Raw genomic sequence first — 27481 nt, 5'->3', positions numbered from 1 at the left:
ACGCTAAACCACATCACCTTCTGATTCTCCACACGTCTACGCTAAACCACATCGCCTTCTGATTCTCCACACGTCTACGCTAAACCACATCACCTTCTGATTCTCCACACGTCTACGCTAAACCACATCGCCTTCTGATTCTCCACACGTCTACGCTAAACCACATCGCCTTCTGATTCTCCACACGTCTACGCTAAACCACATCACCTTCTGATTCTCCACACGTCTACGCTAAACCACATCGCCTTCTGATTCTCCACACGTCTACGCTAAACCACATCGCCTTCTGATTCTCCACACGTCTACGCTAAACCACATCACCTTCTGATTCTCCATACGTCTACGCTAAACCACATCACCTTCTGAGAGACTGCAGCGAGCAAGTACCGAGTATAAATAACTCTGAAACAGAAGGCTACACGACGAATTATATGGCAGCAATAACTCGAGACTGCTTATGAAATAAAGATAGAGGGAGACAGGAATCAGAGCTTTAAATAAAGACTTCCCTGTGTTGTAACCAAGCGAGTTATAGGGAAACGCCACACTTTGAGACGAACTCAGGAGTCCTTTATTAGCCAGCGACTGAGAGACGGCTAGTGCTCAAAATTCTCTCGACCCCAAAGAAGGGGCTAGATTTTTCTTTTATACTTTGGTTTAGAGAGGGAAGGGGGAGCCTAGCTGCAGCAATCGTACGGAAGTGAAACAGGCAAAAAAAAAAAAAAAAAAGTTAAAAAGACAAATGGTTACAGGAAAACAAACAGTTCCACGTGCAGGGGCTTTAAATTCATCACAAGGTGACAGGTGTGGGGGCTCTGGATGTTTTCTGCCAGATACAGACGTGGGGCTTTAGGGTACTATCATCCGGGCGAATTCCTGGGAACTGCAGACATAGCTTGTCACGGCACCTTATCAGTCAATTGCACTCTTTGATATGCTGAGAGTCAGCTTGCACAAGTCCTTGAGGAAGCGGGTGGGTGAGGAGCCCTTGATGTCTTGCAAATGAAGGAGCCAAATGGAGTCCGTCTGGCTTTCTCAGCTAAGGGAGAGTCTATTCATATTAAAACAAGGTAGGGTATCACATTCCCCACTTGCGTTTTTGGTTTTTGGAGAATCAAATCATTGATTCCTCGGTTATAACAAGGGGGTTATATTGGGTTTTAAGATACGTAAGTTTGACAGAAGCTATGCACTGCTTTATAAAGTTAAGAAACCAGTTTTAACACATAAGGTCTGAAGACTAAACAAGAGAAGGAGAAGGGGTCCTGCCAATCCAGTAATTATAGTAGTCACGGCCACTTTTAGAGCTGACGGTGTGGTAAGGATGACAGCATGAGGTCCTTTCCAAGCAAGAGTGAGTCCTTCTTTCTGGAACTTTTTAACACACACCAGCTCACCCAGCTGGAACGAGTGGCAGGGCCTCGTCTGGTCAGGAACAGGATTGGGATGAGCTCCCCGGACAAGTGGCTGGATGATGTCTTGTACCTGTTGGAAAGACTGCAGGTACTACAATAAATTAGCTTGTGAGATTTCTGTCAAATGGGTATCCTTTACCTTAGGCAAGAGAGGCGGTGCCCTCCTATACAGGATTTCAAAAGGTGAAAACCCCAGCCTGGTAAGGAGTGCATCTTCTAAGAAGGGCTAAAGGAAGGAGTCTTACCTAATTTTCACCAGTTTCTAAGATCAATTTTGTAAGAGTACTTTTTAGGGTGCAGTTCATGTGTTTTACCTGCCCAGAGCTCTGGGGTCGATAGGCACAGTGGAGTTTCCATTGAATAATGCCTTACCGACTGAGCTATGAACGAGGTAAAGGCTGGTCCATTATCAGACCCTATGGCCACTGGCAGCCTATGTTGAGGGATTATTTCATTGAGTAAAAACCTAACTACCGTGGTGGCAGTCTGGTTTTTGGTGGTAAATGCCTCAGTCTATCCCGAAAAGGTGTCTACTAGTACCAGAAGGTATCTGTACCCAGTCTGGTGTGATTTTATTTCTGTAAAGTCAATTTCCTACCTTTCTCCTGGCGAGTCTCCCTGGAGGCGGTGCCCTGAGCTGGGTTTAGGACCTTGCTTGGCGTTTACCTGGGCATTAGCTGTACACCGGAGAGCTGCTTGGTTAACTAAGTCCTGAAGGTGGGGGATCTCGAAACAGCTCCTTAGAAGGTGGGCCAGTTTTACTTCTTCCTGATTTTTGCTGGCCTGAAGATCCAAAGCCGGTTTTTCCTTCTTTGGAGAATATTTTGGGTGATCTGGCAAGTCAGGTTGCGTTAAGGACACTGCAGGCAGCAGGGTCAGAGGCGCGACTGGGAGTCTAGCTGCCTCCTGGGCTGCAGAGTCCGCTCTTCGGTTACCACGGGCAATGGCCGTGTCTTCTTTTTGATGTCCTTTGTAGTGAATTACAGTCACCTGTTGGGGGAGCCAAGCAGCTTTTCAAGCCAGGCAAAATGTCTTCTTTGGTTTTGATAGCCTTTCCTGCTGAGGTGAGTAGCCCACGCTCTTGGTACATGGCTCCGTGTACAGGCCCAGTAGCAAAAGCATGCCTACTGTCAGTGTAAATGTTAGTACGTTTGTCCTCACCCTGTCGGAGGGCCTGAGTGAGGGCCGTCACCTCAGCCTTCGGTGTCGAGGTACTTGCTGGCAGTGCTTGGGTCCATAGTACATCCATCTCCGTAGTGACAGCAGCACCAGCCTTTCGAACTCCTTGTTCAAGGAAGCTGCTACCGTCTGTAAACACGGTGGCGTCTGCCTCCTTTAAAGGCACATCTTGGAGATCAGGTCGGCCAGTTTCTGCAGTCTCTAACAGTTCCTGGCAGTCATGGACAGGTGTGGTAAGGTCTGGATCAGGGAGCAAGGCAGCTGGATTTAAACATCTTGTGAGAGAGAAAGTTAAGCGAGGCTGATCTAACAGTAAACTCTGATACTGTAGGATGCGGGCATTTGACATCCATTTGCCAGAGGCACTTTGTAGTCAAGTCTCTACAGCATGAGGAGCTGTAAGGGTTACATTTTGGCCCAGAGTCAGTTTATCGGCTTCCTGGACCAGGGTTGCTGTTGTTGCTATGGTTACCAGACAACTTGGCCACCTGGAGGCCACAGGGTCTAGTCTCTTAGACAAATAGGACACTGGACGTCGCCATGGCCTCAAGGTCTGAGTGAGTACCCCTTTAGCAACTCCTTGGCTTTCATGAACAAAAAGGTAAAATGGTTTTAAGATATTTGGGAGAGCTAGAGCAGGGGCCTCAGTTAATGCCTTTTTTAGGTTTTGAAAAGTCTGTTCCTCTGTATCAGTCCAAACTAGCGAGCCGTTCCCTCCTGTAGCAGCGTACAGGGGCTTGGCAATCTCCATGAACCCCAATATCCATAGGTGACAGTATCCCACGGCCCCCAGGAATTCACGTACCTGTCCCCTGGTGATGGGAGTGGGGATTCGCAGGATGGCTTCCTTCCGGGCACTGGTGAGTGCCCTTTTTTATTTTGTATACCAGGTAGGACACTCTGGGAAGACAAAGCTGAGCCTTTTTGCTGAGACCTGACACCTGAGCTCCTGAAGGAGGTAAAGTAGGTCCTTAGTATGTTGCAGGCAGCTGTCACTAGTTTCAGTAGCGAATAACAGGTCGTCCACGTACTGAAGAAGAGTACAATTGGGGTGACTGGCATGAATGGTATAAGATCCTGTTGAAGGGCTTCCCCAAAAAGGGTGGGGGGATTTTTAAAACTTAGAGGTAACCCAGTCTGTGTTAACTGGGTGGTGTCTCCTGAGCCAGGATCTGTCCATTCGAAAGCAAAGATAGGTTGGCTTTTGGGGGCCAGAGGAATAGCAAAGAAAGCATCCTTTAAGTCAAAGGCAGTGTATACTGTATGTCCTGGTGGGAGCAGGCTGAGTAAATTATAAGGGTTGGCGACAGTTGGATGGATGGTAACTGTCCGCTTGTTAACATCCCTCAAGTCTGTACCGGCGGTAATCATTTGTTCCGGGTTTCTGGACTGGCAACAATAGAGTATTCCAGGCGGACTGACATAGTGTGAGTACACCAACTTGTAACAGCTGCTGAATGTGCGGATTGATCCTCTCTCTAGCCTGCTGCCTCACAGGACACGGTTTTACCTGGACTGTCAGGGCAGTGGCCAGAAGTTCTACAACTACCCATGGATGATGCTTTGCTAGTCCTGGGGGGTTTGACTCGGCCCAGACTCGAAGAAAGAGAGTCTGTAAGCCCAATAGGAAAGGATTAGTTTTATTTTTTAGCAGTTGTGACAGTGAAAGAAAGAGAGATTCTTCTGACAAGAGGCGTGGCTGGCAGGAGCTGAGCAGGAGGGGGTGTTGTGTCCCCTAACGTGAGGTGAGCTTGTTGGGGCTGAGGAGGAGACAGACTCCTGCAGCTTGTGGAGCAGGTCTTGTCCAAGGAGGGTAAAAGGGCACTCTGGGACCACAAGAAATGAGTGAGTTACTCTTTTCTGTCCTAAACTCACTTCTCCTGAGTGTGTGACAGGATATTCCTGAATAGCTCCAGGAGCCCCTTACACAGCCACTCTTTCATTAGAGACATTGCCTAAGGGTGTCTGCAGTACCGAGTGCTCTGCCCCAGTATCTATTAGGAAGTGTACAGGCTGGACCCCCACTGTAGCGGTCACCATGGGCTCCCGGGGGCCAAGAGGGAGGGAGCCCCGGTCCCATCAGTCATCAGACTCCTCCGCTGCAGGGAGGGTGAGGACTTCCTTCTCTTCTGGTTTTTCCTCTGGCTTTAATGCGCATTCCTTCTTCCAGTGCCCAGTCTGCGTGCAATTAGCACACTGGTTTTTCTCCGGGGGAGCCCGTTCACCGTTCCTGCCTTTCTGGCAGTGACCCAGGGTTCCCTGGCCATTCCTCTGTGGTGGGGGCCTTCCCTTCCTGGCTTCCTGGATGGCTGCCGCCAAGATTTTCGCTTGTCTTTTGGATGCCTTATCAGCGGCCTTTTCGGCTGCCTGAGCTGCCTGTTTTTGCTGTTTAAACTCTTGATTGTCAAAAACTTTCTGGGCTATTTCTAAAAGCTGACTGATGTTCATCCTAGCAAATCGCTCTAGCTTTTGTAATTTTCTTTTAATATTTGGGGCTGCCTGAGCCACAAATGCCAAATTAAGAGCACAGCTATTTTCGGGTGCCACCAGGGCAACAGGGGTGTAAGTCCAATAGGCCTCCTGGAGGCATTCTAAAAACGCTCCTGGTGACTCATCAGGCCCCTGGACAACTTCAGTCGTCTTAGACAAATTTATGGGTTTTAGAGCGGCTGCCTTGATACCCACAAGGAGATACCGGTGAAAATCATCTAAAGCTCTCTTCCCACCTGAAGAATCTGGGTCTTAATTAGGCCAGATAGCGAGAAAAACCTCCTCAAGGAGGTCTCTGGCTTCCTCTTCTGGCCTGTCAGCTGATGCGAGGGAATGCTTTCGGGCCTCTCCTCACAGGTGAAAAGGGTTAAAAGGAGCTGCTGACAATCATCCCAGCTGGGCTGATGGGTCCGGAGCATGGACTCCATCAGTGAGGTCAAGACCTGGGGCTTTTCAGAAAAGGGGGGATGATGAGCTTTCCAGTTGTACAGGTCAGAAGTAGAAAAGGGGACGTAAACCAAGAACGGAGTTGAGCACTCACCTGGAGGGATCTGTGCCTCTCTCAGCGGGAGGAGGGGGGCTACCTCCTCCTGCCATGGCCGCAATTGGGAGGCAATAAGCAGGAAGCCCACAGGGGACGTAGTTGAGGAGACAAGGGAAGATTCTAAGGGAGCAGGAGGGTTACGAGGTGGCGAAACTGGGTGAGGGAGACGTTCCTCTTCTTCAGAAGGAGGCAATACAGGAAGAGACGAGCTGGCTGAGGGTCGAAGAGAAAGTGGGGTCTGGCTCAAAAGGACCTTGGAGGTAGAATTATGAATGGTGCGTGAGCGGAGCCATGGAGGAAGGCTCCAGACCAAACTCAGCCATCGATCAACGTAGGGAAACTGATCGGGGTGACTGGGAGTTCCAGCAACAACCCACCACACAGCCTGAACAACTGCGAGGTTCAGTGACCTTTCTGGGGGTCACCTGGCTCCACACTGTGGCCATTCTACTTCACAGTGTCCGGAGTTTGCGTTTTTAAAGGCAGACCCCATAATCCTCTGAGAAGCCCAGAGAGAAATTTGGTAACATATATTGGAGAGGGCTCCAATCTTTATCGGGCTGGGAAGAAGAGTTTCCCATTCTGGAGGCAAATTAACAAGGTTTAAGCAAAGATATTAAACCCAGCACGGACAGAGAAATTCACAAACTGGCAGGGCAGGGGGGCTGCAGTATCAGAAGAACAGAAACAACATAACCAGGAGTAGGAGAACAACCATAGCTAACACTTCTTGCCACATAAGGTTCATCATCTTAAGCTCTGAGATTTAGGGAGAGGACAAGAGGCGCGTCCAAGGCCAGTGGAACCTATGTGACTTCCCTCTCCCCTTTGACTTATAGCCTAAAAATCTTCGGTGTTTCCACAACTTGAAGGCAAAAAGTTCAAACTTGGCCCTTTCTTTCAAGGGTTTAAGAAGGGAGAGTAGAGCCAAGTCTTGGGGGCACTAGACTTGCTGTGACACAGGAAAACAAGATGTGTGGGGTAAGGGATGGGGATAAGGAGGAAAGGGGCCACTCAGATCTTTCCTAAGGTAGGAGAGTAGCCACAGAGGAACAGAGTAAGAGTCCAGGCAGAGTAAAGCAGTACGGGCGTAGGTTTCTCTGCACAGTTCCTTATCCAGGGGCACAGGAAAAGTTACCGGATGATACAAAAGATGAGCAAGGAAGTCTGCAGGGCGGCTATTCTCAATTCACCGCTGGTCTAATGTGGAGGTGGCCCAGTCACTTGGGCGTGGAGTGTGGCAATCTAGACGCCACCAACCTTTATGGCGCTGGAAATCCTAAACACGCGAATGTTTCCCACACTGTTTCCCGTACCACCACCAGATTTGTTTCTCAGAAAACGCAGGACTGTGATGGCCAGCCCAAACCACTCATGAGAAATTGGACCTCCTGTGATAGAAAATCAGTACTGAGGACCTTGAAGTTCTTACCCAGTCGTCTAGGGCAGTATCGATGAACTGACATACGGAATTTAAACAGACACCAAACAAGACAACAGACCTCAGGGCATATAAACAATTATGACAACGTTTTTTTTATAGACAAAGGGAGGGGGTCCTGTGATGGGAGCAGCAGCCTGCCTGGCCGCTCCCACTGAGGGTACTTAGGCTCCTCTTAGCATTGGCAGGCCGGTACAAACCCCCAGCTCATCTGGAGCTATGCCTGATGCTGCCCTAAGCCTTATGAGGTCGCCACGGAATTGCAGGTGAGGGCCCATTCGACCTCCATAGCTGTAGCCGTGGAGCTACAAACTGGAAATTCAAGCGCAAGCCCTTGAACTCCCCAGTCACACACTCACTCACACACAGAGTCCTCAGTTTTATTTATTTATTCCCGTTCTAAAACAGAGATCTCCGGGAGGCCTGAACGAGAGAACACAAAACAGAGAGAGAGAGAGAGAGAGAGAAACTAGTCTTAATGGAGAGGCTGGCCTGTCAGAAACCAGGACTCAGTCCTCCAGCATCCTGGAATATGGTCTGAGTCAAGGGAGGACCCTCGTCAGGGCCGCTTCCCTCGCAGAGACACACAGAGGCGCCTAACAGAAAACCAGGACTCTGTCCTCCAGTGTCCTGGAATGCGGGCAGAGCTAAAAAGGGAGGGCCCTTTTCAGAGCCACTTCCCTCCCAGAGAAAGAGAGTCAGATCTGACTTACCTTTCTGGGACCAGAAACAGAGGACTCAGGAGTTGAATTTTTTGTGGGCACACACTGGTGGTCGATCCGTCCTCCTCCGGAAGACGGTCACCTGTGGGGCCCTGAAACTTCTTCAGGTGGCGCCTCCCCTGTAAGCCCGTCATCCGTCTGGGGGAGCCCAGAGTCAGCCCGGCCCTCACCCGGTGGCGAGTATCTTGCTGGGGACTCCAAATGTAACCAAGCAAGTTACAGAGAAACGCCACACTTTGAGAGGAACTCAGGAGTCCTTTATTAGCCGGCGACCCAGAGACAGCTGGTGCTCAAAATTCTCTCGACCCCAGAGGAGGAGCTAGATTTTCTTTTATACTTTGGTTTAGAGAGGGGAGGGGGAGCCTATCTGCAGCAATCGTACAGAAGTAAAACAGGCAAAAAAAAAAGTTAAAAAGACAAATGGTTACAGGAAAACAGTTCCAGGTGCAGGGGCTTTAAATTCATCACAAGGTGACAGGTGTGGGGGCTCTGGGTGTTTTCTGCTGGACACAAACGCCACGGGGGCTTTAGGGTACTATCACCTGGGCGAATTCCTGGGCAATGCGGACACAGCTTGCCACAGCACTTTATCAGTTAATTGCACTCTTTGATATGCTGAGAGTCAGCTTGCACAAGTTAAGTCCTTGAGGAAGCGGGTGGGTGAGGAGCCCTTGATGTCTTGTAAATGAAGGAGCCAATGGAGTCCATCTGGCTTTCTCAGTTAAGGGAGAGTCTATTCATGTTAAAACAAGGTTAGGTATCTAAGGGAGAGTCTATTCACATTAAAACAAGGTACAGTATCACGCCTGCTTTGGGGCAAGGCAGCGCTCAAAACACGACACTCAGGAGTGTCAGTCTACGTGAGAGTGACGTGTCGGGTTGTAAATCCTTCCACCGCAAAAGTGCTCTTCCTCTAGCATCTCCATGAGGACTGAATGATGGTGAGACACACAAAGGAAGAGACCTCAGCCAGACACCACTTCCACATGCCACTCCTCTTGAACAGGCAGGCATCTCCCTGTTTCAGCGAGTGGGCCCTGCACCCTCCACCCTGCCACATGCACACCAGAGGCTCATGCCAGCTACCAACAGCAGGGCCCGGGACCAAGAGGCTCTGGGCAGAGGTGGCTGAGATTCAACTAAACCCAGATTACAGTTACACATGATAGCTTCAAGCTGAAGACAACAAGATATCCATCAAAAATTCATTATCGCCCCACTGGCAGAATGAGCTATATGCAGCTTCTCCAAGCCCTGGTGGGGGAAGGAAGAGGGGAGGGGCAAGATGGGAAGGGAAGGATGAGGATACACAATGACACACAGAAGGCCCAGCCAAGGCAGAGGCTGGGCAGCTCTGTCTGCATCTCTCCAACCGACCTGGGAATTTGGAGAAATACGCCTTCCTGTACTTGTTGCCGTTCTCATTGTTCCAGAAGTGTGTGAGTTAGCAAGGGATCGGCTTAGTACATAGCAGCTCGCTGCTGTCTCCCCAAACCCTTTCCTAGTATGGGAGAATTAAAAATAAGCCCAACACACACCACAGCCACACACCCTGGCTATCTCTCTTAAGCTATTACTTATTATGCAATATTCCAGACATATACAAGGGTACAGAGATGGTCCACGCCCACACACCTGTCATGGCAGCCTGATAATGTGTTTCTCCCAGATGAAGTTGCCTCCCTGTATGTGCTCCCCAAAATTGCCGTCTTGAACATGGCGATTGGTTATTTCTCTGTGTGTTAACATTTTTGCTCCATCCACACGCATCCCTGAATAGCATGTGTCATCACTCTGCATGCTTCGGAACACACACACGCTGTCCTTCTACGTGTACCGCATCTTCCTAAGCTCACTCAGCATGACGTCTGGGTGGCTCATTTGGGCTACTACGTGTTGCTCTGGTTCATTCCTGTTTACTGCTTCGTCATTCGCCACGTGTGATCACAGAACTTCTGCCCAAAGATGGACATTTCTATTATTCCTAATTTTGTTTTCTGTTACAAATCATGGGGTTACAAACATTCTTGCACAGATCACAAGTCAGTCTTCCAGGAGTGGAATTCCTAGATCACAGGGCACGTATGCACCTTCAGCGTCACTGACTACTCCTGCATTGCTCTGCAGAGCAGCTGCACTGAGCCCTGCTCACCCCTCCTAGCACAGCTGGATTTCTAGCTGCCAGGCCCAGCACAGCGGGAGACTATCCCTTTCATGACCAGGCTCTCAGATGCTCAGAGCTGACCACTGCCTGTGTATCCAGCACCGGTTCAGATTCGGGGCAACGACCACCCTTGCCTGCCATTCCTGAGCACACAGCTCTCCATCTGTCCTCCAGCTCGACCCTGACCTCTCAGGGGCTGGGGACCAGGAGCCCAGTGGGTGTTAAACCAAGCTGCGGGGAAAGGACATCACGCTACAAGTGACAGGGGCCTCCCCTCCGAGGGCTGTTTTGGAGAACCATCACCAAGCAAAGTCACACATCTGAGTGCTCCCAAGCTCCCAACTCACGCCTAATCACAGAAAGAAACAGTTGGCGGAGCCATCACCTTCCTCGTTCCACGCTTCCATGGCCATGCCCAGGTTCTGGGCCTGAATCTCCCATTTATACACAGGAAGAGAAAAATTCTGGCGCACGAAGCAGGAGATGTCGGTGCCTCCTGCAAGCAATGGCAAAATGGGAGTCAAAATTCAGAAACCCAAGACAAACAGCTTTTAAATTAGTAAGCAACAAAGGAGAAAGTGCCAAGAGGACAAGTATCTCCCAGACAAACACTGCAACACCCAGACAGGTGGGGCTTCTTTTCAGGGAGCAGCTGGAGAGGTGATATGGAAATTGGAATAAACCCCCTACATCTGGTGACAGATGTTCTGGCCGAGCCTTCCTGCGAGAGGATGCACTAAGAAAATGACCTCCTGTGGTCACACGGAAACTCAAGATTCAGGATCGCAGAAAATGGAAGCTTTGCCTGTGGTATCTACCCAGCAGACACCGCCTATGCGGACCCATCATGTGGGAAGGCTTGCGCGCCATGGTTTACATGATTTACATGGAAAAACAGAAACGTGGCCAGGCACGGTGGTTCACGCCTATAATCCCAGCACTTTGGGAGGCCGAGGTGGGTGGATTGACTGAACTCAGGAGTTCGAGACCAGCCTGGGCAACATGGTGAAACCCCATCTCTACTAAAAATACAAAAATTACAGGCATGCACCACCACGCCTGGCTACCAACAGCAGGGGCCGGGGCCAAGAGGCTCTGGGTAGAGGTGGCTGAGATGCAACTAAACCCAGATTACAGTTACACATGATAGCTTCAAGCTGAAGACAACAAGATATCCATCAAAAATGCATTATTGCCCCACTGGCAGAATGACCTATGTATGTTATGCACGCCTGTAATCCCAGCTACTCAGGAGGCTGAGGCATGAGAATCGCTTGAACCCAGGAGGCGGAGGTTGCAGTGAGCCAAGATCGTGCCACTGCACTCCAGCCTGGGTGACAGAGATTCTGTCTCAAAAGAAAAAAAGAGAAATGTTCCCAGTTGCAAGGACTGTCTCACACATAAGAGACTATGCTACACGGAAAACACTCCTGTTTCTGGAATGAGCTGGAAATGGGAGTCAGGCTCCATGGGCCACCATGCAGGGGAGCAGTGTGAACTCCCCAACTTAGGTCCACTGCTGACAACAGCCAACAGCTATCCCCTAACCCCAAAGTCTGTGTGGGAAGGGAAAGAGCAGCAAGGTCAATCTGCAAGAGGACAAAGACCCTCACACTACACACACACATGCACACACACATGCATGCACACACCACACATACATCACACACACATGCACACACACGCACACACATCCACACGCATGCACACACCACACATACACCACACATGCACAACCATACACATGCACACATAAACGTACATGCACACATAAACGTGCATGCACACCCCACACACACACGCGCGCACATACATGCACACACATCCACATGCATGCACACACCACACACGCACACACACACGTACACACACATACACACGTGTACCCATGTGCACACACACACCATACACACATCCACACACAAGCACAGCAAGGGCAGGACACGTTGAGGAACAACCACTCACATGTACACACCACACACATCACACACGCATGCACACACCACATACATGCATTCACACACAACACACAAGCAGAGCAAGGGCAGAACACGCTGAGGACAGGGTCACTCCGCTCCCACAGGGAAGAAAGCAAAGAGAGTGCGAGAGGCGGTGGCAAGGAGCACCCCTCCCTAACCCCTGTGCCTGGTGTCTGAACTCTTTTTGTTTTTTGGAAACAGGGCCTCACTCTGTTGCTCAAACAGGAGTGTAGTGGTGTGATCTCAGCTCACTGCAGCTTTTGACCTCCTGGCTGAACCGATCCTCCCACCTCAGCCTCCCAAGTGAGACTACAGGCACACACCATGCCCAGCTAATTTTTTTTTTTTTTTTTTTTTTTGAGACAGAGTTTCACTCTGTTGCCCAGGCTGGAGTGCAGTAGCATAATCTCAGCTCACTGCAACCTCCACCTCCCCGGTTTAAGAGATTCCTGCCTCAGCCTCCCAAGTAGCTGGGATTACAGGCATATGCCACCATGCTCAGCTAATTTTTGGGTTTTTTTTGGTAGAAATGGGGTTTCACCATGTTGACCTGGCTGGTCTTGAACTCCTGACCTCAAGTGATCTGCCTGCGTCAGCCTCCCAAAGTGTTGGGATTACAGGCGTGAGCCACCGTGCCCAGCCACAGGTAATTTTAATAAAAATTAGCCACAGCTAACTTTTTTTCTTTTTTTTTTTTTTTTTTTGGTGAAAACAGGGTTTCCTTATGCTGCTCAGGCTAGTCTTGAACTCCTGGGCTCAAGCAAGTCTCCTGCCTCAGCATCCCAAAATGCTGGGATGACAGTTGTGAGCCACTGTGTCCAGCACATGCTACTCGTTAACTCATATACGTGTAAAAAGTATTTTCATAAAGCAAATGTTTTCCCTCATCAGGCTCTATGTGCATGAATTGGGAGTGTGAGGATGTTCAGATCCACATGAAATGACACGGCTCCAAAAACCAGAAGGGTTGATTTTGGCTTCAACTCTAAGAGATTTTATTTCTTCCTTCAGGCAAAGAATAAAATGTGATGTCTTCTCTGCCATTTCATGTCACTGACGGAAGTGTCCCAAGAAAATGAGTGAGTCACGTTCGTTTCTGCCACCATCAAGGTCTGGGCAGGGCTCCCGACCTCCCTCCTGCTGCTCACCCTGCTGGTAAGAAGAGCTCAGATCCTCCTCCTCAGGCTGAGGAACCAATGGTGGGGAGGAAGCCTGGGGGGTTGGCCTCGGGCTTCGGGCAAACAGCACCTCTTAAAGAGGCGCTCTGAGAGCGTGTTTTTAAATCACAAGGAGAAAAATCACAACTACAAATGTGTAAAAAGAAAATAAAAGTGACCTAGGCCAGGCACGGTGGCTCATGCCTGTAATCCCAGCGCTCTGGAAGGCTGAGGCAGGAGAATCACTTGCGCTCAGGAGTTCAAGAACAGCCTGGGCAACATGGTGAAACCCCATTTTTACAAAAAATAAAAAAAAACATAGCTGAGTGTGGTGGCGTGCACCTGTGGTCCTAGCTACTCAGGAGGCTGAGGCGGGTAGATCACTTGAGCCCAGGAGGTTGAAGCTGCAGTGAGCCATGATCATGTCACTGTGCACTCCAGCCTGGGCAACACAGCAAAACCCTGCCTAAAAAACAAACAAACAGTGACCCAAAGATTTCTATGGGCAGCAATGGAATCAACTGTAAGTCACATTAAGGGGAAGTGAGGTATGTACCCTAAGCTACAGAAAACGGGGGTGCTCTCGTCCCATTTACACACACTCACAAACACTCAAGCACACACACTCACCTATGCACAGAACATCTATGAAGGAAACAACATGGGCTTCCTCGGGGAAGGGGGACGGCAGCAATGAGGATACCTTTGTGGACTCCAAATTTTTTACCACATGCATGAACCATTTTCCAAAGCACAACTTTACATTAAGAAAAAAGTTGTGACCAAAAAATGCACGTGGGGGCCAGGCACAGTGGCTCATGCCTGTAATCCCAGGACTTTGGGAGGCCAAGGTGGGTGGATCACCTGAGGTCAGGAGTTTGAGACCAGTCTGGCCAATACGTGAAACCCTGTCTCTACTTAACAATACAGAAAAATGAGTTGGGCGTGGTGGCACATGCCTGTAATCCCAGCTACTTGGGAGGCTGAGGCAAGAGAATTGCTTGAACCCACGAGGCAGAGGTTGCAGTGAGCTGAGATCGCACCCACTGCACTCCAGCCTAAGCTGGAGTGAGACTCTTTCTCAAAAAAAAAAAAAAAAAAATTTCAGTTTTAATCTACGTATAATACACCCATATATATACATATGAGTGTGCGTGTATACATCCATATATTCCTGTTTTCAACCTACAAAAATGACCATACCTTATAATTCTGCAATCCGATTTTTTCACTCATGACCATGTTTCAATGTCCATCAGTATATTTCTATCTGAACAAATACTTTCCTAATTGCACTTCTAATGGCTACATAAATTAAGAATGCACCCTAAATTATTCAATGAATTTCCTTCTGCTGGGCATACCGATAGTCTATTTTTCCTTACATAAACAATGTTGCAGTATTTGTCCTTCCATACAGTGGCTTCTATTTGCAGATTCTATTTTTGCGAATTTGCCTGCTCACTAAAATGTATGTGTGACCTCCAGGCCTATACTCTGGAGCTTTTGCAGTCACTCTCAGACACTGCAGAGCAGTCAAACCCGAGCCACCCAGGCCGGTTCCCACCGAGGTCACACAAGGAGACATGGGCTCCCTGCCTCCCTCTCACACACAGGAGACCGGGCCAGGGTGGGGCAGGGCGCTCTGTTCCCAGGCTTTGCATCCCAGCTCTGGCACCTGACAGTGGCCTTGGGCAAGTCACTGAACGCTTCTGAACTGCATTTTCTCTTTCACAAGATAAAAAAATAGAACCTACCAAGATGTGTTGTTTTGGATTTAAGACTATAATCGATGTGAGAGGTGTGTGTGTACCAACCTTCTTCGCCCAGAAGCAAGGGTTCCGTCCGTGCTGACTCGGTGTTCACAGTGACTTTGCAGAGCATCACTGCCTCAGATACTGAGAGGGGACTGTGCGTACTGGCCGCCCAGTAGACCGTGCCCTTGGGATGAATCCAAGCACTGGGCAGAGGGTGTGCATACTTACAGGGCCGGCCTGCCTTCCGGAGGCGGGGATGGCTGGGAGGTCTGTCCCCCGCAGAGCCATACCTGAGGTGGAGCCCAGGAGGACGCTGCTCTTGACGCACCTGTAGACACACTCATAGCTTTAGGCTTTCAGCAGGGAGCCGGTGGACAGGATCATGTCTGGAGCACGATCTTCTGCAATCTGATTATTTTACTCATCATCACCACGTTTCAGTGTCCATCACTATATTTCTATCTAAACAAGTACTTTCATCCTTGTACTTCTAATGGCTGGATGTGTCTGGGGCATCTGGAGACTGTGGATTTCCACTGGGGCAAAGAATCACCAAAAGATTAAAACTAAACCCAGCACCTGAAGCCTCACGCACAAGCAGGAAATAGGATGGATTTAATTTCCTTGATTGGCAGTACAGGGAATGAGAATAAAGAGGCACACTCACCGGCTTCGTGGCCTTCTCTTCCAGCGCCGACAGCCACTTCGCCCTGGTTACCAGGATGCTAGGGTGCAGGCGGGAAAGACAACACCAGAAATTCTTCAAGACTCTTGCACTGAAGCTTTCTAAAGTTAGTGATTTATTTCTGACAAGTCTGCAAAACCCTAGAGCGCATTTTTCTGGATTGAACTCATACTTCGTGTTTACTCGAGTCTGAGTCACGGCACCTGCCTTGCTCACAGGCACACCTGACTGTTCTTCACGCTGAGTTCAGTATGCAGGGCCAGTTTCCTTGACCACGAGGCTTCACGTAAAACGGTTGTTCACAAGAACCCATCATTTTCCCAGCTGCAGAGTGTATTTTATCTTGGGGGACCAAAGGAGGCCATAAAATCAAGACCCCTCAAATTCTATCCTCACACATCCATTCACCAATGAAGAGACGGCTACAGAATTATTATTATTACTTTTTGAGACAGGGTCTCCCTGTGGCGCCCCAGGCTGGCGTGCCACGCTGCAGTGACAGCTCGCTGCCGTCTCTAACTCTTGGGCTCAAGTGATCCTCCTGTTTTGGCACCCAAAGTGCTGCGAGAATTCTTTGTTAAAACATGTGCCATCCCAGAAACTCTCTACCCATCCTTTTTTCTTAAACAAGTTCACATTTTTATGAAATGTAGAAAAGTGCAGCTCTTCTTAAACGTTTAGAATCCACAGTTCTATGAACATCTGTGCTCAGAGAATGACACACGCTGCTGAATATACATCACTGCATTTTCAAGGGCAGCCCTGTCTAATATGCTATTTCCTTCCTCAGCTTTTCTTCCAGCCAGGCAGCCCTTCACGTAGAAACTTGATCTTCCCAACTAAAGCAGATTTTTCTCTTCAGGGCACAGAGGAGGCTGGGAGATTGACTCTTCCGTGTCACTCTGGGCAGTAGAACCTCAGTCCCTGCACGTTCAGTGGAGACTCATCCCAGGGAGGGAAGACTGACTGCCATGGCACTTGCTGTCTGAAGCTGTGAGGCAATGTGGCACAGAATGTCCTGGAATTCAGAACTGGCTGGGCATGGCTAAGGCAATGGCAGGGTGGGTCTCCCTCCATGCAAGGAGGCGGATTACCTTGGTCCTTCCATCTCCCACACCTTCGTTCTTTTACTTCCCCAGACCCACCCTGCCACCCACAAAGCCACCACTGTACCCTAGAGATGGCTAGAGTTTCGGGGGAGGGAGACTCGCTCCTCCCACCATCCCCCATGCTTCTTTCACAAACCCAGAGTTTGATTAACTACTTCAACTTCATAGCCAAGGATTAAGGTGTCACTCCCTTTGCAAGTATGAATAACAGAGGATGGAGACCTCGTGACTCTGATGGCAATCACCTGACCCTGGACAGCAGTGACCGCCTCCAGCTACGGGTACAAAGCTCTCCAATCAACAGCCACACCCAAACAACACATAGGTTTTATGTAGCTCATCCCCCCATTGCCCACACCCAGAAAACTCGAAGGCTCTCTGTGGTTCTAAAGCACGTCTAAGTGCAGGCAAGGCTCTGCAAACCCTGATCTTGGTAAGGCTCCGCCAGCACTCGGGAGGTGGCGCTCTCCGGCCTATGAGTCACAGGCCTGCTTGTCTGCAAACGACAAATTCCCCCATCTATCTCCAGGGTGCACCTGAGACAGGAACTGCAACACCATTCAGCTCATGGAAGCATGGGAGCCCACCTGTGGGCGCTCGTGCCACGTCTTATTTCTAGTGAGTACCGTAGGGGTCGCTACACCGAAGCATGAGACAGCGTCAAGGCCCTAAACCATCGGGACCCGGCGCCTGCGACTGCCCGGAGCCCTGGACAGAGCCTGGTGTGGATCAGCCCAGAGGCAGCCCTTCCACGGTCGCCAGAGCACCTGGGGGCTGCACCAACCTGCGTCTCCCAGCTTCCGCCCCTGTCCCTGCCATGCTCTCTCCACTCAGGCGCCACACCACACATGTTTTTAGACGGAGTCTCTCTGTGTCACTCAGGCTGGAGTGCAGTGGCGCGATCTCGGCTCACAGCGACCTCCGCCTCCAGGGTTCAAGTGATCCTCCTGCCTCAGCCTCTCAAGTAGCTGGGATTACAGGCATGTGCCACCACACCCAGCTAACTTTTGTATTTTTAGTTAAGACGGGGTTTCACCATGCTGGCTGGGCTGGCCTTGAACTCTGACCTCAGGTGATCCGCCCACCTCAGCTTCTCAAAGTGCTGGGATTACAGGCATGAGCCACCACGCCTGGTCTACCCTGCCCTTTTAATAACAGGCACCAGATCACAGTGCTCTCCTGATGCGAAGTGTCCACTGCTGTTCCATTCCACTAGGGGAAAGACTCACCCTCCAAGCAGTCCCAAGTGTCCCTGCCCCTCCGACCCCTCTTCCTGCCCCCAGTCCCACATCAGCCCTTTGCACTCAGGCCACAGGAGGCCCCTCCAGCTTCCACAACACATGGATCTCAGGCCCACCTCCGGGCCTTGCTCCTGGTGGTTCCCTCTGCCTGAAGCACATGTCCCCAGTCCTGCAAAAGTAGTTCCTGAACCTTCCGGCCTCAGCCCAAATGCCAAGACCTCTCGAGCAGTCCCTGACCCCAGGTCCCTGACAGCACTCCTCAGAAGCCGAGGTCAGCCTCTCCCTTTTCCTTACCTTCCCCCTCCCACTACCAGCCCCACGAGGACAGACAGTGCTGGCCCCGGGTTGCTGCTGTGTGGCCCCCAGGACCCGGCAGGGAGCTTGGCGCAGAGCACATAGTCCAGCACACACGGGGTGCAGATCCCGGCAGAGTGCTGCCCAACCCACGCACTTCCTTAGAAGGACAAGCCCGTTCGCCCGTGAGGCCCCTGACCTCTAGGACCATCTTAGACAACGGCCCCATTCAGAGACGACAACACCGGGCCATCCAGACAACGTCCACGCCTGTCCCGCTACTAGCAAATCTGGGCAAAGTCCCTGGGGTCCTGGCCCTCATTCTATCCAGAATATTCCCCTCTCTAGAGCCTAAAAACACACCCCTATGAAGAAGAAAATTCATCTTTTAAAATTATCTTGTCCGTCCCTACAAAATAAATGCTCTTTTATCCAATGTGTCAGTAAGGCTGGGAGCTGACATGCCGGTAATCAATAGACATCTCACCCCACATTTACTAACAGACATGGGATTTAATCAAAGGCACTGAGACAGCTTCATGAGGACTGTGCCCGCCCTGTGCTCCTCTTGTCACAAAACAGGATTTGCCACGACTGCTTTCAACTGTTTCACAGCATTCAGTTTCCAGGAGGTGGACAGAACTGAGCTGAAGCATCCTGCCACGCCCAGCACCCGTGGCGCCCAGGGCAGTGGCTTGAAGCCTGCATCCTTCTGACAGCCCCTCGCCCGCAACCCCTGCCTGGGTGCCGAGTCACACCTGCCTCGCCAAACTGCACAGGAGGCTCTCCCAGGCAGGACAAAGGCCACATGCAGAGGGAGCCCTGCGACAGCATGACCACACCTCAGCCAGCCTCGGTGCTCTGGCCAACCCAGGGCCCCTGATGACGGCATGGAACCAGCCACTGTGCTGTGAACACTCACACATGTATGTGTGCATACAGGCACACGCACACATATGCAAGGCACACATGCATCCACATGCACAGCAAACATTCACAGCTGCATGCACACACACACACCTGACACCTATACACACAGACACCATGCACACATTCATGCACTCACCTGCACTCACACAAATGTGCACGTACACATATGCACTCACTCTGTTTCGCATTATCACACTCCATGCACACACATACACTTTCACATACACTTGTGCACACATGCAGGCTCACACCCATGCACACACACAGCAGGGTCTCCCTGGGACTCTTCATCCTTGGATCTCATTAGCACCAGGCCCCACTGATGTACACTTCCCTCTCCATCCCTTCTCCAGTAATCCCCGACCCAGTGCATGCCTTCCACACACACCAAAAAAAGTTCCTCCCCCTGCAGCCTGGCTTAAGGGTAAAAGGGTAAAGATTCTAAAGCAATTTCAAGTTTCCGGGGATTTGATTAACCTTTTGCTGGAAACAATCTCATTAGGAAATAGCCTTCCTCACTAAGATTGTGAGCCAAATGTCAGGATTTCAATTTTACCCAGGCCAGGTCAAGTTATATTTAAAATGTTAATGGCCAAGGATTTAAAAACATGAGTGGCTCCTGTTCGCCCCATGAACAGAGTCAGATGTAGAGTAATGAGGACGTTTCAGAGCACAGTTATTTCTGGGCCCCTGGAGCTCTGTGACTTCTGCATTTTCTTTTTTTTTTTTGAGACAGAGTCTTGCTCTGTCACCCAGGCTGGAGTGCAGTGGCGCAATCTCGGCTCACTGCAAGCTCCGCTTCCCAGGTTCACGCCATTCTCCTGCCTCACCCTCCCAAGTAGCTGGGACTACAGGCACGTGCCACCACATCTGGCCTTTTTTTTTTTGTATTTTTAGTAGAGACGGGGTTTCACTGTGTTAGCCAGGATGGTCTCGATCTCCTGACCTCGTGATCCGCCCAGCTCAGCCTCCCAAAGTGCTGGGATTACAGGCATAAGCCATCACGCCCAGCTGACTTCTGATTCTTATCTCTGGAAACACTGTCATTAGGCCAAGGGTGACCAAGACCATAGTGGCCAGAACATGCCAGCCGGTTGTGATTAATTCATCAGCAAAGTACTGACGAGACCGGAACTGCTGATGCCTTCTAACAATGCTGATGATAAGGGATGGGGGCAGGGACCACCGTACCCATCCCCATTTGGATATTTCTCAGACACTGGGAGGGCACCTAACGTGTCTCTCCTAACTGGCTCCCGCCTCTGCTTATGGGATTTCCATCTACCATCCAGCCAGGGCCACAGGAAAGAAGTGACCACCTCCAGGGGCCCCAGGAAGCACTCAGTGTAGTTATGATGAGGTGAGGAGAACCCTAGAAGACAGGTGGCTGCCAGTCCCAAGGGACAGCTAGGGACAAGCAGAGCTCTCCTCCTGCCAATGGGCTCAGGAGAAAGGTGGCAGGAAATCCAAATGCCACACAGCCCCCCAGTCACAGGTTCTGCACCCACCCCTCATGAACTTATCCACACATCTCCCCTGTGCGTTCAGCCTTCACCTCACTTCATCTCTGACATGGTTTGGCTGTCCCCACCCAAATCTCATCTGGAACTGCAGCTCCCATAATCCTGTGTGTCGTAGGAGGTCACTGAATCCTGGGAGCAGGTTTTTCCCATGCTGTTCTCTCGATAGTGAGTAAGTCACACGAGACCTGATGGTTTTATAAAGGACAGTTCTCCTGCACATGCTCTCATCCCTTTGCCCCTCCTTCACCTTCTTCCATGATTGTGAGGCCTCCCCAGACATGTGAAACTGAGTCCATTCAACCTTTTTCTTTATAAATTACCCAGTGTCGGGCGTTTCTTCACAGCAGTATGAAAATGGACAAACACAAGCTCACTCCTGAGTCCGAAGAACGTGTGCTAGACTCTATGTGACCCTCAGTTTCCCTCCTTTTGCTGGGAAATGCCACAACTACAGAAATAAGATTAAAGTGCAGCATGATGGCTGCGGTTGACGACGCCACACTGTGTAAGTGCTGGAACTTTGCTGAGAGTCGATTTCAGGCACTCTCATTGCTAAAAACAAAAAGGTAACTCTGTGAGGAGATGCAAATACGAGTTTACCTGACTGCAGTACTCATTTCACTATGTGCATACACAGCAAAATACCATGTTGTGCACCTTACAATACATACAATTGTTACTAAAAAATAATCTAAAAAATAGAAACAGATTTTTGGAAGAAATGAGATCACACGCTGCCCGTAGGATTTTTCTCAGCCCTCACTCTAGAAGGAAAAGCCTGGCCCTTGGTGTCCCTCCCTCCTTAACAGCTTCACCTTCCACTTCTGGCACCTTCCACATCCTCCTCTTAGAGAGGGGACATCAACAAAAGCAGAGCATTCCGGAGATGCCCTGACCACGGCAGAAGGCAGCCACGGCTCTGCATCGGATCCCAAGGAGCCTTCCTGGTGCTGCCTGTCCCTTGTTCTGGGCACTGCATCTTGGTACCTACCCTATCGTGTCAACCAGGTCCCAGAGCATGTTGGGCATGGGCACCATGGGGGAGCCATCGTACAAGCCCATGGCCGCTCCTGTGGCCAGAATAGACACCATCCAGTTCCACATCATCCAGCCAACCTGCAAAGACAGGAGGGGTGTGGCTTCAGCAGGCGCCAGGCAGCTCTCCCCACAGCCGCCGTTCAGTTTCCTGCGTCCCTACAAAACCACCTAAGATGGAGCCACAGGTTGGTGCTAACTGCCCATTTCAAACTCATGATACTTTGGCCCAGCAACTCCACGTCTAAGAATGGATCACACAGACACACTCATACATGCACAGGAAGATGTGAGCCCAGGGTTTGAGACCAGCCTGGGTAACATGGCAAAACCCTATCTCTACAAAAAATAAAAATAAAAATAACTATAGTGGCACATGCCTATAGTCCCAGCTACGTGGGAGGCTGAGGTGGGAGGACTGCTTAAACCCAGGAGGCGAAGGTTGCAGTGTGCCAAGATCACACCACTTCATCCCAGCCTGGGTGACAGAGCAAGACTCCATCTCAAAATAAATAAATAAAAGGTTAAAAGTCACTAACCCATATGTATAAATTCTATTGCATAGTAGTAACGTATTATTTCAGGTGCTTTAATAAAGTTAGACTTTTGGTGAAATAAGAAAAAATAAAAGCATGTGTCATGGGCTGAACGGTGCACCCCCAAAACTCGTATGTTGAAGCCCTAACCCCATGTATCTCAGAATGTGACTAAACGGGCCTTTAAAAGGTGACTGGATTTAAATGAGGCTGTCAGAGAAGGCCCAGGCCCGATCTGACTGGGGTCCTCAGGAGAAGAAGCTTGGACATACACACAGACACCAAGGGGTGTCACATGAAAGACCGTACGAGGACACAGCAAGAAGGCGGCTGTCCACAAGCCGAGCAGAGAGGCCTCAGATGAGAACAACTGTGCGGCACGTTGGTGCTGAAGCCACACAGCCTGTATTTCGTTACGGCAGCCCCAACACACTCACAGCACAGGCAGGTTCCTTCTCAGTTCATCAGACTCTATAACCTAACCGCGGCTTTCACATTTTTAACCACAACCCACGGTCAGACGTAAGTTTTACAATATGCCCTCAGCATGTGCACACATCCACGTATACTCCGTGTAATGACAGCTTCCCCAAACAACACCCATACCTCTTACGAGCCTACTCTGTGCTAATGTTTTATTTTAGTTCTTTGAGACCGGGTCTGGCCCTGCTGCCAGCTGGAGTGCAGTGGCATGATCTTGGCTCACTGCAACCTCTGCCTCCTGGGTTCAAGCAATCGTCCCACCTCAGCCTCCCAAGTACCTGGGACTACAGGTGTGTGCCACCACATCCAGCTAATTTTTGTATTTTTTAGTAGAAATGGAGTTTTGCCATGTTGGCCAGGTTGGTCTCAAACTCCTGGGCTCAAAGCAATCTGCCCGCCTTGGGCTCCCCAAAGTGATGGGGTAATAGGCGTGAGGCACTGCACTTGGCACTGTGCTAATATTATCTATTCTTGTCTATTCTGACTCATTCTTTTAAAAACACTGGGAGTGCCGACCTATTGAGTTCATAATCCCCCAGGTGGTCCGGACCTGCAGGGTGAATGTAGTTGGTTCAGCCAGCGCACTCCCCACCCCCAAGACACGGTGCACCGTACAGTGATCCCCAAGCCTGTCACCATGGTGGTAAGTGCCATCCCAGCCCGTGGAGTGGCAGCTCTCCACTGACCTGGGCCCAGTGCCGCATCTCTGCACAGCACCCCACTTGGAGAGAAGCTGCACGCCGGACTCTCCAAGGATGGGGTGCAGTTTGACAACCCCAACGCTGCCATCATCAGCTGGGAGGCCCTGTTGGAGCAAACAGACAACGGGAGGCCCCTGCAGGGCTTTCCCCAGAGACCTACCCCAGCGGAATGCACCATGCACTTGGGTGCGCCCGTGGTGCCTGATGAAAACATGATGAACAGTGGGTGGCTGAAGGGCAGCTGCTCGAACTCCAGCTGCGGGGCCTGCTCGCTGGTGCAGGTGGCAAGAAAGTCATTCAGAAACACCGTGGGCCAAAACACAGGGAAACACACCATGAACGTCCCAGAATGCTGGACCGGACCCGCTGGACACGCACTTCCCTCTGCTTCTACCCCAGAAAAGCTAGGACTTCAGGGGGACACTGGCCTGATGTGGAAACTTTCCGGGACCAGGGGAGGAAGTCAGATCTCAGAGATTCAAGCTAATTGAAGGAAAACTCATTGAAGGAAAGAATGTTTCAATTTCCTTAATCAACACCGCTGCCAGGGTCAAGGGCTGTCTTTTAGAGAATCTTTGAAGTGTTTTCATAACCTCCGTGGAGAAGGATTACTTACAATTAATAAGTCGTATGTGTACAAACACTGCTGATGGGGGCTTTGGAAATGGCCTTGAAGTCTTCTGAGCCCATTTTGTTTACTATTGATCATCTGATTAGCAAATGCTTTGTTTTCAATGATTACCCCCCAAAAAAAGCACTTGCCAAGTGCGTCTGAATTAAGATGCTTCCTCCATGGCGAGAAGGGAGAGGAGGTGGTGCTGGGTTAAAGATCCCGTCCTACAGACGTGGGGCCAATTTCCTAAACCACAGCTCAACGACAAAGAACCTCCAGGCAAACATCATGTGTTATCACTAACTTGCTAGATTCTGAGGTTTACAATAGCAAGATACAAATATCTGTCCAAGAACAAATACAATGAATCCCAGCTACTGACTGTCACCCAGGAAGTGTGCCCAGGCTTACCCCCAAAGCTGACCTGCAGCATCGCTATAGGTGGCCGAGAACCACCAAAGGGGCGACACCGAAGGGGCTACAGATTTGTTTTCTGCACTAGAAACAGCTGCAGAAGCCACAAGCCATCTTGGGAAAAGGTGGTTTTCTATTTTGAGATCAGCAGCAACATCCATCTCAAAACACTGGCCCCATACACAATTGACAAATAGAACTTTCTTTCAAGGAAGGCGGTGGGAATCGGTTAAACGCAGGCTGCAGCCATTTGCTAGGGATAATTACTCTGAAACACAAATGCCATACATGCTAAAATGAAGAATTTTGCTGTCTTGCGTGAGAAAGCATCCTTCAGGATAAGGGTTTCTCCTGGGGAAGACACAGTGGTTTAAAAGGGCATCCAAAACAATTCAACTCTAAGCAAGAAACAAACAAAGCCGTCTGCTCCAGCGTGTCAGGAAAAGTACTCGCTGTGGAACCTGACAGCCAATGTAAACCCCTTCCCACCTCCACCCCATGTAAGAATCCCATTACAAAGTGCCCAGTCTAATCGGATACTTCACACGGAGAAAAGACTTTTCCTTCAAACGGTCCATAAATCACAGTACACAACGATTACCTTTGTTGCTCTTTTAAGAATGAATAGCCCACAGGGTGGCTCCGCCCGTCAGTTCTCCGCTGACGGGCACGTTGGTGTTTCTGGTTTATCTGTGGCATCCACCAAGGAAGGATGGACTGCAGGGGAATCCAGTCCCTGAGGTGTCGAGAGGGGCTTCTGCATTGTGTCAGGCGAAATGAAGTGGCTAACGCACTTCTGCTGGATGCCCGCATTTTGTATCAACTGCTGAAGAATATCATTCAGAAAAATCAAAGCCAGGCCACCAGGGGACTGGCAAACCCTGTCTGGTTTCCTCTCCACCTGGACTGCAGCTTCTGGAGGACAGACACAAGCTTTGTACCTCTTGGTGCCCTGAGAACACCCTGACGGACGATAATAAGCCACGCACCAACTACCGCTTGCTGGAATAAAAAGGCCTCCACCATCTCCTCCTCTCTTCCACGTCTGCTCCCCATGGCTGGCAGGAGGACAATCTGCCATGTCTGCGCAGCCCCTCCTCACCAGGCCTTAAGGAACCACGCACGAGGCACCTTCCACCAGCTCAGACTCAAGGCTCAAGGGAAAGCTTACCCTGTGAGGGTAAACACCTGAGCTCAGAACCCTCTCCCCATAGCTGTTTCAAGACAGACTAAAGGATGGTAACTCCAAGAACTTTGGGACAAATCCAACTTTCACTAAACCATAATCCATTTCTGTAATCTCTATTCAAAATTAAGATTCTTGGACCAGGCACAGTAGCTCATGCCTGTAATCCGAGCACACTGGGAGGCCAAGGCAGGTGGATCATGAGGTCAAGAGTTCAAGACCAGCCTGGCCAACATGGTGAAACCCCACCTCTAATAAGAATACAAAATTTAGCCGGGCGTGGTGGCGCATGCCTGTAATCCCAGCTACTCAGGAGGCTGAGGCAGGACAATCGCTTGAACCCTAGAGGTGGAGGTTGCAGTGAGCTGAGATCGCGCCACTGCACTCCAGCCAAGGAAGATGTCATCAGCAATGGGGAACACATGCATGTCCTAAAAGGTGAAAAATAAGGCCATGTGTGGTGGCTCACCCCTGTAATCCCATCATGTTGGGAGGCTGAGACAGGTGGATTACCTGAGGTCAGGAGTTCGAGACCAGCCTAGCCAACATGGTGAAACCCCGTCTCTCCTAAAAATACAAAAATTAGCTAGGCATGGTGGTGGGCACCTGTAATCCCAGCTACTCAGGAGGCTGACGCAGGAGTATCGCTTGAACCCGGGAGGCAGAGGTTGCAGTGAGCCAAGATCGTTCCACTGTACTCCAGCCCTGGCGACAGAGCCAGACTCTAGCTCAAAAAAAAAAGAGATTCTCCTGCCTCAGCCTCCTGAGTAGCTGGGATAACAGGTGCCCACCACCACACCTGGCTAATTTTTATATTTTTAGTAGAGACAGGGTTCCACCATCTTCCCAGGCTGGTCTCAAACTCCTGACCTCATGTGATCTGCCCACCTCAGCCTCTCAAAGTGCTGGGATTATAGGCATGAGCCACCACACCCGGCCTGGTATGTTTAAATGTATTACGCGTACTACAGTGGATCATACAGTGACTGCAGTCTTTACGGGTCTAGCTCTGTTGTATTGTTCATGCTGGCTTCTTTGTTTACACATCTGCTAATGTTTACTTGTTGAAATGTTCTCCCTGGGAGTCCGTGAGCCCTGAGATGAGCATTTATTTCTCTGAACTAGACTTTCATTAGCCTCTGAAAGGCACCTAGAGGAACTATGGATGAAGATCTACTTTATTTTTCAAGGAAAAAATGTAAATATATGCAAAAATAGACTAAATAGTATAACAAACTCCCACGTGCCCATTAACCAGTTTCAACAGTGATTAACTTAAGACCAATATTGTTTCAACAGTAGCCACATGCATGCATCTCTGCCATGTTATTTTGATGTCAAAAAACACGGCCGAGTGCAGTGGCTCACGCCTGTAATCCCAGCACTTTGGGAGGCCGAGGCAGGTGGATCATTCAAGGTCAGGAGTTCGAGACCAGCCTGGCCAACATGGTGAAACCCCGTCTCTACTATAAACACAAAAATTAGACAGGTGTGGTGGCGTACGCCTATAATCCCAGCTACTCGGGAGGCTAAGGCAAGAGAATCGCTTGAGCCTGGGAGGCAGAGGTTGTGGTAAGCTGAGATCACACCACTGCACTCCAGTCTGGGTAACAGAGTGAAAAACTGTCTCAAAAACAAAAACGAAAACAAAAACATACCCCAAACCCCCAGCCATTATACCATTCTAGACATAAATATTTCAGTATATAACTCTAAAAGGAATTTTTAAAACTCATCATGCTATTGTCATGCCTAAACTTTTTGTGACAGAGTTTCGCTCTTTTCACCCAGGCTGGAGTGCAGTGGTGCAATCTCGGCTCACTGCAACCTCTGCCTCCCGGGTTCAAGCAATTCTCCTGCCTCAGCCTTGCGAATAGCTGGGA

General features: G+C 50.1%; 1 protein-coding gene across 1 annotated transcript in view; it reads right to left on the bottom strand.

Annotated features, from left to right (window-relative positions):
• Positions 1-23722, bottom strand: part of LOC105537311 (acetoacetyl-CoA synthetase-like) — a 37017-nt gene extending 13295 nt beyond the window's left edge. Inside the window, 8 exon segments of the mRNA XM_011976890.1 lie at positions 9169-9292; positions 10303-10304; positions 10341-10451; positions 15139-15249; positions 15512-15573; positions 21622-21746; positions 23235-23489; positions 23546-23722. Coding sequence (XP_011832280.1) covers positions 9169-9292; positions 10303-10304; positions 10341-10451; positions 15139-15249; positions 15512-15573; positions 21622-21746; positions 23235-23489; positions 23546-23722 — 967 coding nt within the window.
• Positions 23723-27481: the final 3759 nt, after the last annotated feature.

This window comes from Mandrillus leucophaeus, unplaced genomic scaffold (assembly GCF_000951045.1).
Source record: "Mandrillus leucophaeus isolate KB7577 unplaced genomic scaffold, Mleu.le_1.0 Scaffold170, whole genome shotgun sequence".
Classification (NCBI taxonomy): Eukaryota; Metazoa; Chordata; class Mammalia; order Primates; family Cercopithecidae; genus Mandrillus; species Mandrillus leucophaeus.
The sequence above is the reverse complement of the archived record's forward strand: the minus strand, read 5'-3'. Positions and strand labels throughout refer to the sequence as shown.